This window comes from Balaenoptera ricei, chromosome 5, assembly GCF_028023285.1.
Source record: "Balaenoptera ricei isolate mBalRic1 chromosome 5, mBalRic1.hap2, whole genome shotgun sequence".
NCBI lineage: Eukaryota > Metazoa > Chordata > Mammalia > Artiodactyla > Balaenopteridae > Balaenoptera > Balaenoptera ricei.
Window position 1 is genome coordinate 123,327,115 of NC_082643.1, and position 17,589 is coordinate 123,344,703.

Genomic DNA, 17,589 nt, shown 5'->3' on the forward strand with positions numbered 1-17,589 from the left:
ATCAGCTTTTCTACTAAGCAACTAGCATAAGCATTGCTTTAATTGATGCCCACATAAACATGCCACCAATAAATCAGAGACCCCCTTCAACTCTTCCCTCATTCCACACTGCACAGCCAATTCATTTTGCATGTTGTATTTCAAGCTTTTCACCCAAAAGCCAACTATAAATTCAGTTGTCAACTGACAACACTGTCAACTGACTAGCTTGAAAAAAACATATCATTGTTAAGTAGGTAAATTAAATAAGTTTTCTTTAGACATACACCCACACGTAATTCAGGAGGAAGGTAATGTTTATTATTCATTAATCCTTTGAATGCAACCACCATAATTTTTTCAGGTTTAATTTAGTAGCAAACTTGATTAATAACATTTCCAGGAGTTCACAATTTCAAGGCTAAGGTTCCGGTTAAGGTAATGCGGTTATAAATTTAATATAAATGAAGTTTTTAAAAAAGGCTGAAAGCAGTCTGACCTCTTAAAGGAAAATATAAATGATCCAGACTTTTAGTCTTAGTAACATAAGTACACTTCAGGACTACGACAGTGAAAGAGAAGGATTTTAAGTGAAGATCAGAAAGGAGCACCGCTATTTTCTTCTACAACATATATGTTTTGGTCATAGCATGCTAGCATGAATAAGGCCACGTGCCAGGCTCTGGCGTGCAGGAAGTGCAGTGAGATGCACTGCAGGAAGGCAGTGGTGACGGCGGCAGGCACGGTGCGGGGTCTCTCCCCAGGCGCACATCAGTCATCTTCTCCACAGAGCAGCAGGAGGGCTTTCTTATAGTCCCCAGATGTGTCCCCCTGAAACCCAAATGTACTCCGTTAACCCCCATGACTCACAGAAGCCACAGAAAATAAAAAACCAAGACATATCTGGCAGCAGATTTTATTCACATGACGTTTCTCCCAAGTGGGTAATCTCTCTGTGAGTGCCTTTCGCATCAGGAATGTTTTACAGAGAATTTCCTACTGATGCAACTGATGTTTAACTTTCTAATTTTACCCCTTAAAAGCACAGTTCTACCTAAGACAGTGAAGTACGTTCTTCCCTCTAGTAACACAGAGAACAGGGAAGCTTTTACAACCATGTTCAAGTCAAGGTTTCTAAACAAACTCTAAGTCTCTCATCACAGCAGTCCCTAACCTTTTTGGCACCAGGGACTGTTTTCATGGAAGACAATTTTTCCAAGGACTGGGGGGACAGGGGATGGTTTCGGGATGATTCAAGGGCATTACATTTATTGTGTACTTTATTTCTATTATTATTACATCAGCTCCAACTCAGATCATCAGGCATTACATCCCGGGAGTTGGGGACCCCTGTCCTATCACAGAGCATATGGCTGGCTACGGGGGGCAATGCTGGGACCGCCTGCCTGGTATGGCTTTGCCTCGAAGACGGAAGGGAAAGGTACTTGTTGCCTCTGCTGTGTCATGCACAGATGTGTGGGATAAGTTAACGTTTCAAGCTATGAGTCACTGGGAGAACCCTCTAGTACCCTTCAGCCCAGCACACCACGCACACACAAAGTTCAACGCTGTCCCAACTGAGATGCTGCTTTGCACACAGCCCACATTCCCCTTTATCAAAGAGAAAGACCAAGACAGAGAGACAAAAAAAGATAGACAGAAAGACAGACAGAGACAGGAAGGAAGGAGGGAAGGATGGAAAGGAGGCAGGGAGGAAAAGAAAGAATGAGGAAGTCAAAAGGCCTTAAGCCAAATTTAATTACAGGCCACAGCGTCCCTTGCTTTTAAAAGGATGAAAATGACAGTAATACTTAAGCTGTTTACTTACTCCTGAAATGACCTGGTCGGTTCTTTCCTGAACTATGAACCAATACCAGAGATAAGGGGATAACAGACAACAAAGAAAGGAAAGACCGATATGAAAGAAAGGAGAAACTAATAAAGACAGCTTGAACTGATAAAAGACAGGAAGAACAAACGTATTATTATCATGGACAAGACTGGGTTCAGTGAGTCGTCTGTCACCACTACTAAATAACGCGTCTAAGCTCACCAGGAGCCTCGGCCTCACCGAGAGCCGATCTTTCACTCAGGAGCCATCACCCCTACTTCAGGGGACATTACGCCAAACTTTGTAACTCACAGCTCTAAGCACATCCTTAAAATTCTAAACTTAACACAGGAATGAGGCTCTCCCACCCATGTCTTGCAAGCTATGCACTGGTCTGCTGTGGATTTCTAAACATAATTTAAAGAAAGGTTCTACTACCTTAATCATGGAATAAAGAGAGGTGGCAAAATTCTTCCTAAACTCCTTCTTAATGTTACACAGATCGATCTCACTTCTGGAAACCACAACTCTGATAAGGGTATGATCATCTGTCCCAGCTCCCTTTAAAAAAGAACAAAAGAGAGGCACAGTGTTTAAAAATGTCAATTATAGCATCAAACTCCCCTGAGTTGGGGTGAGTCAATAAAGTAAAACAATTTAGTAGAACTGAACTACCTGTTTTAAGGAGGAAAAAACCCTCAAAGTCTATCATCTAAAACACACTAGAGAGATAAATTAATTAGATAGAAGATTCAAGGCATGCACTTACCTTCATAGCATAGTAGAGGGTTTCTGCAAGGTAGGCAGGTATACTGCGAATGGATTTCACTACGAAAATAAGTAATATAATGGTCAAACGCTATTCTGACGTGAAAAGGATAAAGTAATTAAAATCAAAGCTGCCTTACGCTTATAGCTCTACTTAAATACAGTACGAAAGTAACACAGGCTCAAGAGCTGCTCATTTGCAAGCTGCTCTGATCTCCTGACTACAGAGAATCTCCATAGATACCGGCTTGAGTTTTCCTTAGAGTTCTGAGTTCTACACAGAAAGGCACGTCGGACAGGGGCTGCAAGTTTTTCAGTGCCCCTTTCTTCTATGAGCACCTTTTTGCTGTAACAGTTTTGGCAGCCTGGGCTGTTAAGCCACAACCTTCTTCATCCCCAGTAAATTATACAAACCTCCTGGGAGTTTTCATTCCAATATATTCAAGCAAATAATGCAAGATTACTACCCCATCTAATCTGACAAATCTTAGACTATCTGTCTGGAACCTTAATATAGGTATTCCCTCTGTATTCTATTGATATAACATCCACGGTTCACACAGAGCAGCATGAGACTCACCCATTTTGGTAGAAACATCCAGATGAACTGGTAACAGAAAAGAGCATCTTCCCTGAACACGCACCTGTCTATTGTGTGTTAGGGCTCCTCAGAACTCAGCCTGCTCAGCTTCAGAAACTATCATAAAAATTCCTTAATATGCAAAAATAACAAATCCTTGGTTGGGGGTGGTGTGTTCTTTTCCAGTGCTTATGAAAACAGCCACCAGTAACTAAAACTGTCATAACTTTTATGTGTATTCTATTATGAAGGGGCCATCTAAAAGACTTCTATTAAAATTCATTAACTGTGGACTCAAAGGAAAGGTCACTGTTAGTGCTGGTTCGTGCACACATTTAGCGTATTCTCCAGAAGACGGAGAGCACAAAAACTTCAGCTCAACACCAAATACTCAGAACAGACAGCAGACAGAGGTTCACTCCAAACCCATACGAAAACTGGGACCACAGGGAACTCACAACCTAGATGCTCCCTGGAATTTGGTGAGTACGTAATACGACAATAAACTGCACAAACTCGTTTCTCCAATTTTTCCAGGTTATTCTGAATATTTAGCTAAAATAAAATTCTAAACTATTTACTCAGAAAAATAACCGCTATCACACATCTTCCATTATATCAAAGATACTTATTCTAAATCAGATTCCAATTTCTCAGTCTGCTTCAAAACTGTGAGGATGGTATTCTAAAGAAAAATAAAATTCCACAGATATCAGAAGTAACATTTACAAGCCTCTGAGATAACAATGCCCACATTTCAGGTTCACAATGAAACAGTAATACTTTTAATGCAGCTTCAAAATGATTTTTAAACAATTCTCTTAATGTTTCCATAAGATTAAATGAAATAACCAGATATTTCACGTATTTCCAATATCAAGACAGATTTTGAATTGGAAATTTAGGAGTTTGCTTCACCCAAATATCATGATAAGCTCTTTTTTTATAAAGAAATAGGTGGTTATTTTCAGATACAGCTTCAACTGAATAAAATACTTTAACTCTTAACACCATGAATATTACATACATTATAAAATTACCTACCGACAGCAAGGAGCAGTTGTTCCAAATTACCAGAAGTCTCTCGGTCAATGGTTTCTTCAATTTGAAATCCTGATATAGTCATGTATTTGTCAAACACTAGAAAACAGGAAAACAATTTCTTAATCACATAAGAATCACTCTTTCCAGAAAGATACTTCGTCTAACCAGGTACTGTCCTACCAAACACAAATCTCCCCTTTCTCCTTGCTGACAGACCTTGATTTTGTTCAGAGCCTCAACGTGCCAAGCCCAAAACAATGGACTATAAATGTTCTTTGTTCACTCATTTCCCAGCCCCTCCTTACTGGTTATAACCAATGAGATCTAAAGGGAAATCTGTGGGAGAGGATTCTGAAAAATCTTTCTCTTTCCTTATTAAAAGTAATAGACAGATATGGTGAGTTTACCCCTTTCTTTTCTTCTTGCTGTGAAAATGGTTGGTATGTTTGGAGCAACAGCAGTCATCATGTGACAATGAGGTACCAAAGATGAGAAAGAGAACCAAAGCACTAAGGACAGCGGAGAAGAAAAACAGAAAGAGCCTAGGTCCTGCCAAATCAGCCAAGGAATCTTACCTACAGAAAGCCCAATGTTAAAGCCACTATTAGTAGGGTTTTCTGTCACTTGCCAGTGAACTTATTCCCACTTGATGCCACAAGTACTGATGAATACCCAGAAGTGAGCTCTTAGGTACCACTATCTAAGAGGAAATACTTGTAGTGAGCTATAGCTCAGTGATTTGTCACTATGAGTAACAATCTAGAGGCCTATCTCCCTCATCACCCTGATAGCAAAGAGTGGACTAAGGATCTCTAAGTTTTGTAAAAGCTACAATAGCAGCAGAGAATTATGAGATTTCTCAAGGTCACCAAAAGGAAGAAATTTAAAAACTGATCCATTCAGTAAGAGCCTGTTATGCAGCAGGTATTTGGCATACTGACTCTTGTACTTTCAAAATTAATCAAAGTACCTGTATCATACATTTTTATCACTCACCCCTTCTCAAATGAGACACACTTCGTGTTCCAAAGATAGTAATAAACTTTTCTTCATCTGTTCCCCATTTAAGTTCTCCAGCCTGAAACAAAGCCTGTGAAAATTTCAACCTCAGTTAATAAATTGTTCTCCCATCTCATTTCCAGGTTCTTAATCACACTTGTGTTTTATTCCCTGAATATTAATTTGCCTGATTCATCACCTTATATTTTTCAATTCTGATGTTTCCTACTCTGAAACTCAGCTCACTAAGTTTGGGGCTACTTGGGAGCTTGCCACTAAACTGTGTCAAAGCAATAAAGCAGAGCAATGGTGCCAGGTTAAATGTTCCCAAAATGTCTACCGTGACTTCCAATCATTCAGGAGCAATGATATGGTTGGTGGAAAGTTCTGATTATCTCACTGCTGATACATCCATTTACAGACTGGGAAAGTTTAACTAGGAGCTAAGGGGTCTGTGTTTTCTGTTTTGCTTGCTCTGTAGCTGTTCAGTAATACATGATGAAACTCCACATTCTCTCTTTACAACTGAAATTTAACCAATGCTAGCTACAAAAAGTTTTCCCATTTGTAAGAGATCACAACGAATTTTTTAAACACTGTGAGTATAGCACAGTGCCTGGCATACAGCAGGCACTTAACATATACTTGTTGAATAGTTTGAGTGTCTACATTTACTTTTTTACATGGAAAAGAATACATGTTTTCCAATGTCCGTATCATTGCTGAAAAAATTATATACAAACATCATCATTAAATCTGAGTCCACTTATTGGGTTGTAGATTATTTATTAAAACCCAAAGAATCAATCTTTAAAATGTCTATACTACCCTTTTAATCGTTTCAAGGTAAGTACACCTATTAAAGCAAGCCAAATGCAATCTGCTGAGACGACTACTCGGAGCTGCCTTTATGGCCACAAGTGGCAAAACAAATGATACGAGGTGATCAAACCACGTGTTTGGATGTAGAAATTTTGATCACAGTATGTTTAAGAATGTAGACTACGCTACTACAGATCTATTTTGTATTACACTTCCAGAGAATCATCTTTACACTCAATTTTGAAGTTAATTTATTTTAATGATAAAAATAAACAACATCAATCCTGGTCACGTGAGCATGCGCTTCAAAACTAAAAAGAGTGTTACTACGAAAGTCATGCAAGTACCTAAACCTTACAACTATATCAGGGTGCTGTAGACCTCTCTTAAGATAACTTTTTTAATCTAATTACAAAAATTACACATGTTCATTGATAAATTTTATAAAACAGAGACAAAACATAAATAAGGAAATTTAAATTACCAGGAGTATCAACATCCCAAAGATACCGGCTACTACCTCTAGTATGTTCTCCACATACGGATAAGAGATGCGTACACATTAACGCCTAAACGCGGTGAAGGGCTCATCCTCTACGATACCGCAAGCGCTGCTGAAGCCTCCTTTCTTATCAATTGTTCTATATTTCTAGGGATGTTCTCTAGTAGCTGTAGCAGTTGTATGGAAAAACCTGGTGAGATGGCTATTTTTAACTATAATCTCTTAATTTTCTTGGAAGAATTACGTCTGGGATCATTACCTAGTCTAAAGCTACTACTAACTAAATCATATGCAATAATAATGACGGTATCATCATATAGAGCAATACTTAAAAGTTTTTTGTTTTGTCTTGTCTTAACGTCAGGCTTAAATGAGGATGCCCAGTATCCAAGGAGCTCTTCTGGATGCGGGACCCTCACACCTCCCCACCCGCCCCGCTCCCTCACAGGGGGCTTGACACTTTAGCCCAAGCAGTTTGATAACCTCTGGTTCAGTGCAAAGTACCGAGGCTTTGGAATCAAACTAGAACTGGTCCTGCCCTATCTGTGAGTCTTAGATGAGTTACTTAATCTCTTCCTGAGCCTCAGCGTCTTCACCTACACAGTAGGAATAATATTTCTATGGAGTTATTAATGGAGATTATATAACTCACATAACAAATGCACTGAACAGTGTCAGGCAATCAATAGCAGGTACTCAATAAACATTGATTCCCTTCTCCCTCCTTCCTTTAAGAGTTCAACTTTCTCTCCAGAGAAAGCATAAAACAAGGATTTGGTAGGGGAGAAAGTAAAATCAGTTCAACGCATTAAAAATGTTAACAAGTTAAGTGAATTAACTACAAAATGTTCAATTCCCAGGTGAATGACTCACTGAGGCTTATCAAGTCCCTGAAATAGCAGGAATCCTCTTAGTGCCAGGTAGCAGTAGGGAACAAAATTCAGATGCTTAGAGCAGGGCCCCTAGTCGTCGTGGATGGCGCTCAGTTAAGAGATCTGAGGTTCCCATTAGCGATAACAGTCCAGGCAGCCTCGCTACAAGGTATAAATGGGTGTGTTCCCTTTTCATAACGCTGAAAGGGTAATTGTTTTCAACAGGCTGAATTAATTAATAGCATTTTTATGAATCAAAGATCAACAGCCAGTCTGTATTCTGTGTTGTCCCTGGTCACTGAAAAGGTAAAGAAAGCCTGGATACTATTTCAGCGGTATTTTAAAGTAACTTCATAAGTCAGTTTTCAGATGTACAAAGTTTCCCCTTCAGGGCTCTGAATGGTCACGTCCCCTGCAGCAGAGGAAAGTGACGCCTATACAGCCTCAGTACTCAAAGTGTGGCCCCAGGACCGGCACGGGCATCACCTGAGGGCTCGTTAGAAATGCAGATCCCAGGCCCCTCCCAGACCTACTGAGTCAGAATCTGCAGTTTAAGGAGATCCCCAGAGGACTTATAGGCACATTAAAGTCTGAGAAGCACGCTCTACAGTGAGTGCTCCAAGCAGAGAAATCAGTGAAGACGAGGTAACAATGTACTGTTCCCGTTCAGTAGCCTCACGCTGCAGCAGCGCTCTCATCACACCACCTGCTGTGCCGGGAACTCTGCCCACCGCCCGCTAACGCAGGCCTCACTGCAGTCATCTGACACTACTAAAGCTGCTCCTTTCGCCGTGACCACGACCCCTGAAAAGCATCCAGAAGTCCCACTCCTGACAGCAGGAGTGTGAGAACCTGCACATCTACAGACCCACAGACAATGCAAGCCTGGAAAGCAACAAGCGCATCTCAGCAACGAGCAAGGTCACTAACAGCTTGGGAGTACAGGTTTGTAAGGCTGCTCTGGCCCTGTTCCCTCAAGTAGGCAGGGTTAAGCTGGATCTGTCCTTCCAATCTATACTTAATAAGCCCGTTTTACGGTAGCAGAAAGGAGAGAGAGGAGCTAACAGGGAAGAACGCCAAGACTGTTGTCTATGAAAGAGGAAGGGCTTTGGGGTCAGATAGGCCCAGGTGGAAATTCCAGCCCCATTCCCACTCAGTGGGGGCCATGGGCTTGTTTCTCGAACCCCTGAGCTTCAGTTTCCTTATCTAGAAAACGGAAATGATCCCCTCTATGTTAGAGTTATGCACTGGGTCACTCATCAGTGACTCATGGTTACTAAGTGCTAACCATGTGCCAGGGGCAAAGGATACAAACTGAACTGACAGCTCAGAGGGCCCTGCGCGGGCAGCCAAGTAAATAGGCAGCTTTGGTATTAGGTGGCAAGAACTGTGACAGGAAGCTTGAGATGCTATAGTCTCCCCTGTAAGGAGCACCTGACACACACCTGGGGGTCAGGCAGGGAGACCTGAAGAGCAGCGAATTTGAGGACTGACCCCTGAAGAGGAATTAGGTGAATGAGCGGAGAAGGGGCGGGAGGAGAAAGAGAGGGCAAGTAAGAGAGAGAGAGAGACGGAGGCATAAGAAAGCAAGGGACAGATAACGAAGTAGCTTATAAACCACATTCAGGGGCTTGAACTTTATCCTGCGGACAGTCAGACCCACTGAAGGGTTTTAAGGTTTTAAACAGAGATGGGACACAACAGGTTTGCACTTTATAAGGGATAGTGAGGCGAGTGCCAAACACCGCACAGCCAGCCCTCAGCAAACATGCATTTCCTTTCCTTTTCTCTCTCCAGCCACACAGAGATGACAGCGTCCCAACACCATTACGAAATCAACCCACCCAAAATTAGAATAATGTTCTCCTCTTTCCTATTAGCAAAGTCAGATCACACATCCAATGGTTACTTCATAGAGAACAGACAACTGGAGGAGTGAACATAGCTTTTCCCCTTTCAATGGTGCATGACTAGCAATCAAAATTTTACATTTTATTACAGGCATACCTCTTTTTATTGTGCTTTGCAGGTACTTCGTTTTTCACAAACTGAAGGTTTGTAAACCCTGTGTCAAGCAAGTCTATCAGTACCGTTTTTCCAACAGTATTTGCTCACTTTGTGTCTCTGGGTCACATTTTGGTAATTCTCACAATATTTCACACTTTTTCATTATTATTAAATTTGTGATCAGTGATCTTTGATGTTACTATTGTAATTGATTTGGCATTTTTTTAGCAATAAAGTATTTTTTATTTAAGGGAGGTACATTGTTTTTTAGATATAATGCTATTGCACAGTTACTAAAGTACAGTGTAAACATAACTTCTATATGCACTGGGAAACCAAAATAATTCATGTAACTTGCTTTATGGTGATAGTCACTTTAGTGTGGGGGTCTAGAACCAAAACCCACAATATCTCCAAGGTATGCCTATATTTGAAACATGTGACCAGAGAGACAGGACTACGATATGTGATTCTGGGAACCCAAGTAATTCCTTTATTACCATTTTCCAGTTTTCAGGTCTCATGTTTCAAATTTCCTAACACTTATTTCCTACATTTGACTACTTTATAAACCATACTGAGACTATAATGGAATTTAAAAGCCACTTAAGTACAAAATTTCATTAGGGAGTGACTAAAGAGCAACTGACAAAAGAACAATCCTGTTTAGAAGTCTATCAAAGGAAAGGTGGAGGAACTTTCAAATTCTACAATAACGTGTCATCTATTATGTAATAAAACACCATTTACCACTAAAATATTTTTTCTTCTTTATCCTTTCCTGCCAAGTGACATTGGCAGTAGAATCCATAACACCTGGTTTTCTTGTAAAATTCTCTATTTTGAGAATGTCCCATAATCTAAAGGAAAATAACATATCCAGGTGGAACTCATTATTTACATGTAATTTATTTTATTTCACTTCAGCCTTGGGATAAAACATTTTGTTGGCCAGATCAAAATGAGAGACATCTACTTACATGGGTCTTATGATTTGGACGACCCATTAGACTATTCTTAGATGCTATTACAACATATTATGATTTGCCATTAGCATGGACTCTTTTTTTCATTTATGTCATAATAAAGTCATCACATATTAAGTCGCACTCACCTGAGCATCTTGTTCAACCTGTGGTTCATCAATTCCAGCATCAGGGTCTCTATTAGCCTAGAAGAGATAATATGTCACGTTATTGGATTACATGAATATTTTTGTTCTAAAGGAAAAAACGGTTCCACCTAATGGTTATGCACATAAAGCTTTTTCTCTTAGGAATAATATGCATTAATTAAGATCTTATCAATCCTACAATATTTTTACATTATCACACAAACACTGTCCAAAACCAACCTGACCCTCTTGATTTTAAAATCTATGAATAAAAGAGGACAGTGATATCCAAAAAAAAAAAAAAAAAAAAAAACTATGAGTTACCTACTACGAGTTCAGGTCAGATATTCTGAAACACAAACACACACTGGCACCACACAGCCAGAATCAAGCAAGTACCAGAAATAATTAAAAGAATTTTAAGTGACTTTACTTAACTAGATTCAGACCAGTCCGGCTTCAGATTTTTTAAGCCACAAATAGCCTCCACCCAGTACCTGAAGGAGGACCACCAACATCCTCTGGTAGTACCCCGAAGTGTCCCCCACCACATCATCTTCCAGGCTCGAGCCATATTCTGCAACAGAATAATTTCACACTTATTTACAGCTTCTTTCAACTAGAAAAGGATATCTTGCCCCATTAATCCAATGGAAGAGACACAAAGGAAGAAATATTTGATTAGCATAATAGTTCATGCTTCTCTGAGCGCTCTGAAGACTGAAGGCAAATATTTTAAGTGGTGAGTGGCTGGAAGAAAAGAAATTAAAGTCTCCCAAAAGCACTCAGTTCAAATCGTGACTCGGCCATTTAGAAATGCTCTCAACCAACGTAGTTATTAATCTGTAGATACATGATGGTACTGGAAAGTCTCTAAACTACAGTCAATCTCAATTTTAAACTTTGCTTCCCTTTCTTTCAAATGTTTTACATGATTCATCTACAAAGGTCTTCCACTCTCAAATATTCTAAGTTTTTCTTTTCTTTGGGGCATGGCCATTCCTTCCCCTAATAAGAGTTTTTTCCTCTGCAACAAATAAAGTTAACTCTGAGAGACAGCAGTGATATTTTAAAATATGCCTTTCTCCCCTCCATTTCCAACTATTCGACATAAAGCCACAGCAAAGGGGAAAACCAGGATCTGCAAGAGTCTACAGGCACTTTTCACCGTCTCTCAACCAGCTTCCATTGAAGGAAAGGAGGTATTACTCTAAGGCATTTAAACATTTCATCATTATTTGAAAGGAGACAAACTTTAAAAGCTTGACACTTCTAAAGATACAAAAGAGATACATATTTATTTCAATCAGTTGCTCAAATACAAAACCTTGAAGGAATTTTTTATTCCTTCCTCTACTCCAACACCTATGTATAATCAACCATCAAATCCATTTAAATATTTCTCCTCTCTCTGATTCGCCTCATACCTCCCACCAACCTAGGCTGAGCCATAACTGCCCGGCTTACCTCTCCCAACACAGCTACCTAATCAGCCTCTTAATTCAAACCTTCTTCCTCCCTCAATTGTCCCTTCAATACTCTACTATCCATTCAGGAGCTTACAATGCTTTTGAACCAAGTCCAAACTTCTAATCCAGTCATACAAAACCATCTGTAACAGAGCCTAACTGCACTTATTCAGTTTATCTCCACAATGGGCATGCACATTCCCTCCGCTACAGTCACGTTCTCTCTGTTCCCTCAACATACTTTTCTCAAACTGGTCTCCATGCCATGGCAGACAGTGGGTGCACCTTGACCAAAAATGCCTTCTTCACCCGCTCGAAACCTATCTAGTCTTGAAACCCTGGCTCAGTGTCTGACCTCACTGTGAAGAAGCCTCTCCTGACATCCAAAGCCAAAATGACCTCTCTTTTCTGAATGAATTCTTTCATTAAACATGTTTGATGTTTGAATTTTACTATCCTGTAACTCTTGTAGTTTTTTCTAAGTCATGTCATCCCTAAATAGATTGCAGACTCCTTGAGGACAGGAGCTTTGTTATGTGCACCTTCTGCATCATTCATGACAGCCAGTAGGCTGCTGGACACACAGCTAGTGCACAATAGCAGCACGGCTGACTGGACGGACCACACACAGTTACTATACCTCTTGTGGCACCCCATCTGTCATCCGGCAGCACAAAGGCTCATTCATCAATGTCGACATCCCCAGAAGGAGATATTTGAATATTATATCACGTAAAACTCAAGCGTGATCACCTGCAGCTGAGATACATGTATCACCTCTGCCTTAGTGGTTGGGTCCTATCCAACTACAAAAAGAGGAGCAGGAAAGAAAGATTCCAGCACTTCAAAAGGTAATTGTTTAGCTGCCATGAATTTCACACCGTTCTAACTTGCTGGGTTACAGGGTCATTTCTAAGATTAACCAACTAATGCCAAGATAGGGACCCATTTTCCCAGCTGCAGGCACTAGGCTTGGAGGTCTGCTGACTGAGCTGACGATCTGGACAGTCTGACCCTCCTCAGTCACGCAGAGGGCAGAGTCTTTTACAGAAAATCTGATGAGAAAAGAACTCCCTACCTTTACTTTTTATTACATTTTCTTGGTTCCATTAACAGGATATGCTTCAGATTGAAATATAGATTTTTTTTTTCACGCAAAAAAAATTTAAAAATCCAAAAGAAAAGACACCAAAAAGAAAAGTCAAAATGCAGAGTAGTCAAGCACTCCCCTTAGCTAAAATGACATACATTTACTCAGACATTATTGACTCTGATTTGGACAAGGTTTCTTTTCCTTTTTAGTAATTCTTAACTTCTACTAACATAAAACTGAAATTTTTAAGGAAGAAAAACCACTTACATCTTCAATTTAATGTGAAAGAGACAACCTGTATATCCCAACACTGACTGTAAATCCTATATGAAAATAAGTCCCATCCTCATCAGAAGTTTCTTACAAATACTAAAGTAGTTATAGGTATAGAAAAAGGCAGCCTTTTCCCTACTGAAAGAGAAACTAGCTTGAATGGTTGCTTATTTGTTTACTCATTCCTTCACTCATCCAGAAATCACGTATGGCCTGCCCTCCTATAACTCCAAAGAACTGCATTCACTTTAGAGAAATGACAAAGTGACAGCGGAAGTGAAGGGAGACGTAATTCGAAACAGTTACCTTCTTCATAAACTTGTTTTATGGCTCTCAGTTCTCCAGGTGTCCTTGAAGCAATAATTTCTGTCAGGACTTTTTCATTTGTCCCAGCTCCCTGTTTGGAGATTTATTTTTAATAGAAAAAAACGTGTTAATAAGATTAAAAAGAAAGTGATTTTCCCAGAACAGATGTTACCCCAACTGCATAAATACATATATATTATCCAACATAACATTCACTTCCTATATGAGTTCTATTAGTTATAGAAATACGAAATTTCAAATTAGTTTTCTTTCCAAAGACAATTTTATCCTTTTTTGCCTAATGAAAAAAAATGTTTATTGTATGAATGTGTCTACATATATGACATATAACAGATTACATAAATTTGTAATTTTATCAGTTTAATTCTAAATAGTTTTAAAGGGAAACATTTTAATGAAACAGGAAATAATAAAAAGGCTGAAATAGTAAAAATGGAAAACTTTACATAAATGTACATGGAGGCACACTGATACTTAAACAATATGTACCTCGAAACATAAACAACCCTGCCCTCAAATTAAGTTCTCTATGGATCACAGGGAAATTCTGCAACACAGGTAACAATAAATATAGCATGGCTTAGTTGTTAGGAATCAGTTATTGGATCAGCATAAAGGAATTGGGACTTGCTTTCTGGATTTTTAAAGAATAATTGTAGTTGGTTTTCCTTTTTCTGATTATAAGTCATATCTACACTACTAAATTAGAAGATACAAGCAATGACATAGCTGAACTTAATTTTAAAAGATAGCATATTTAAGCCTTAATTTCCTTATATTTCTGTTGCTTTACCAAAAAAATCAAACACTGAAAGAACTAGGTTTATGCTCGGGCAGAATTTTAGCCCCTGCTAATACTTCAGAAGGCTGCAAAAATGCCCATTTCCAGTAACCTAAGATTTTATTTATTCCAAAGAATCACTGTAGGAAAATGAAGACGCACAGAAAGGTTCCTAACTTGATAAACCCTCTCCTCCCTCCACCTGAGCTACATCATCTCCTTGTTGTTAATTTCAGTTTGTCCATTCAAAACCTAACTACTAGTGACTGAGTTATTCCCTGTCCCCTAAGTCTAAACAAATGATTCAATGTAATCACATTTATACAACATTGCAAACACCAGGCAAGGGAATATACATTTAGTTACTTGCTACAATGAAATTATATCAAGTTTACCAGCTGCTTCATTTTAGTATTTAGAAGTACAGGAAAGAAGGAAAGGGTATTAGAAAATCTTTCTTATCTCAAAATTCTCTCCAAAGCTTCATCTTTTATGCTAAAACGATTAACAATATTATTGTTCCCTAATCAGGCAACTTTCTAAACTAAAAGATAAAACACCTAATCTGTAACATTTTTAAAACATATCTCAAAATTAGAAAACAAGCATGAAAATAAAGTACAAAAGGCTGTAAAATACACTAAAATTTTAAAAAACCACTACTACTGAGTTAACTATAGAAAAAGATTAAATGACACACTTGTCATTTTCTCCCTCCTTTTCTTATTGCCTCCTACGCAGTTTCGTCCTTCAAGAAACCCTCAGTGAAATAATTCAATTTGTTTTAATATAAAAATACCATAACCTGCTGTATAAAAAAAATAAATAAAATTAAATTAAAAAAAAAAGAACTAGCTGTTAGAACAGCTAATTGTCATGTATAATGACTGTAATAAACTGATGTGATGATTTATATGTTCCAAAAAAAAATAAAATAAAATAAAATAAATTAAATAAAAATAAATAAATAAAAGTAAAAATACCATAAAGTAATTACCAACACGAAATAATATTATACACGTGACAGGAATATTCCTCACACTCATCCTTTCACCTTAAGAGCATGCTTCAGTTCATAGGCATCGTAAAGCCGAGAGGGTTTCATCAGAGCCACAATTAATTTTTCAAATTTTCCAGTCAGTTCTGATTTCAGGTCATCCAGAAGGTCCTAACTCACAGAAAATATAAATTGGTTAACCATGCAGAAATTTTAAGGAGATTCTTCTTAAATGTGAATGATAGCCCTTTGCTCTAATGAATTCTTTACATTGCTATCTCCAAGTAGACGACACATGAGCTAAACAATACCCTGTGGCTTTTAATAATGTACTTTTGACATCTGACCTTAAGCTAAAGCAAAGCCACTCATGTGTCAAGGTATTTGTTTTTAAGATGTTTTTCTTAATCTCAGAGTTTTCAAAAAATGAATACTTTTCATAAAAAATATTTATTTTAAAATATTTTAAAATAAGCCTAAAATATTTTAAAAATACTCTTCTGAGAAACATGTCTATCTCAAAAAAAAAATTTCCCCAAAATATCATAATGCATTTTTACAAAAGACAAAATTTGGCCTATCACACCTAAACAAAACAATGTTTTCTTTTCTCTCCATATCTAATAATATTCTAATACATACATAATAGATTATGTTCATTACTATGCCCCTGACTACTTCAGGACAGCTGCTATTATGGTGAACTTGCATAATTATAAAGATAAAAGCAGTATTTCTCATCCATTTCAGTTTCAGCACACAGGCAACTAGAATTTGTGTTTAAAATACTTGCTTTTTTTTTTTTTTCTTTGCATTTGTTTCTCGAAATAATGAACAAAAATTTTCAGAATAACAAAACTACATTTAAGTTTTTCACGTCTGTACTAATTCATTTAGTAACAAATTTAATTTTTACTTTGAATTGTTAATCAAATAAGAACATTTAAATCAATGAATTAAAAACTCATTTATTAAAATACCACTCCAAAAGGAACCAAGACTGTGACTGTGTCAGAGCAAAACATATTGCAATACAGGTTTACACCTGGAAAATGATACAACAATCCTGAGTGGGAAACACAGAAGGAAAGAAGGGCAGTTATCCCCATGGGATCTTTCAGCACCTATACAGTGTCAAGTGAGGAAAAACAATCATATGAGGATAAGCTGAGTGAGCATTTTAACCAACAGCTGATAACTAAGAAACAAACTAGAAAAGAAAAAAGGAGGATTAGGAAAGTCAGAATCATAAGATTCATGATATTTACAAAAGAATATTAGTAGATTTCAAACTAGTCTCAAAAGTGAAAGCTGCTCTCACATTCTACCTTGGGATGAAGTACAGTCTTACCCTGCCAAATAGAGTTTTAAAAGCCGCAGCGATCTCCTGGCGCTGAGCATTACTGCGGGATGTCAGCAGAGTCAGGATGCTCTCCTCATCGGTGCCTGCAATTACGTTCCAACCATTACATCCGGGCTCCCACATGCCCACTCTCTCAACAACCTTTGTATCCAGCTCCCCAGTCACTTTAATTCCTTGCCTCATAAAATATACTTTATTAAATAATTTATTAAACTATAAAATTTACAATATCAATATGTTATTTTTCCAACAATACGTACTACCCCTACACATTGTGAAGGAGATGCAAACATTCTCCTGACTTTTTAAAAACTGAGTGCACCCAGCTTTTCTTGCAACAAATAGCTACTCAATTAACAGCTCTTCACAAGGCATGATGTGTTGGGTGTTCCAGGGGGTTGAGAAAGGAGAAAAGATATAGACCCTGGTTTCAAGTTACGAACAATTTAGGGTAAAAAAATACAAAATTCTTTGTGTGAGGTAAGGCAGAATGTGACAAGGGCCTCAGGAGAGGTCCAGGCGTTAAATGGGGTTCAGAGGAGGTGCTCGTAGCTGAAAGGCAGAGGAAGACAGTTTGGGAAAAAGCTTCATGGAGAAGGTGACACCCACCCCAAACAGTCTTGAAGGATGAAAAGATTTTGACAGGCAGTGATGTAAGGAAGAAAGACAGGCTTTTAGAATCCAGGAAAAGCTCAACAGTAGGGAAATACAGAGCTTTCCTGAACGGCAGATCACCTGGCACGGCTGGATCAGAGCACACGCCAGGCA

General features: G+C 38.4%; 1 protein-coding gene across 2 annotated transcripts in view; it reads right to left on the reverse strand.

Moving 5' to 3' along the window:
* Window positions 1-278: 278 nt before the first annotated feature.
* Window positions 279-17,589, reverse strand: part of ANXA5 (annexin A5) — a 31,031-nt gene continuing 13,720 nt past the window's right edge. For both annotated transcript variants that reach the window (XM_059923524.1, XM_059923525.1), the window contains exons 4-13: window positions 16,810-16,904; window positions 15,516-15,629; window positions 13,660-13,750; window positions 11,016-11,095; window positions 10,519-10,575; window positions 5,199-5,292; window positions 4,203-4,298; window positions 2,580-2,638; window positions 2,249-2,371; window positions 279-810 (exon numbers count right to left, since the gene is read on the reverse strand). In XM_059923524.1, coding sequence (XP_059779507.1) covers window positions 751-810; window positions 2,249-2,371; window positions 2,580-2,638; window positions 4,203-4,298; window positions 5,199-5,292; window positions 10,519-10,575; window positions 11,016-11,095; window positions 13,660-13,750; window positions 15,516-15,629; window positions 16,810-16,904 — 869 coding nt within the window. In that variant the 3' untranslated portion in view covers window positions 279-750. The remainder of the gene's footprint in view (window positions 811-2,248; window positions 2,372-2,579; window positions 2,639-4,202; window positions 4,299-5,198; window positions 5,293-10,518; window positions 10,576-11,015; window positions 11,096-13,659; window positions 13,751-15,515; window positions 15,630-16,809; window positions 16,905-17,589) is intronic.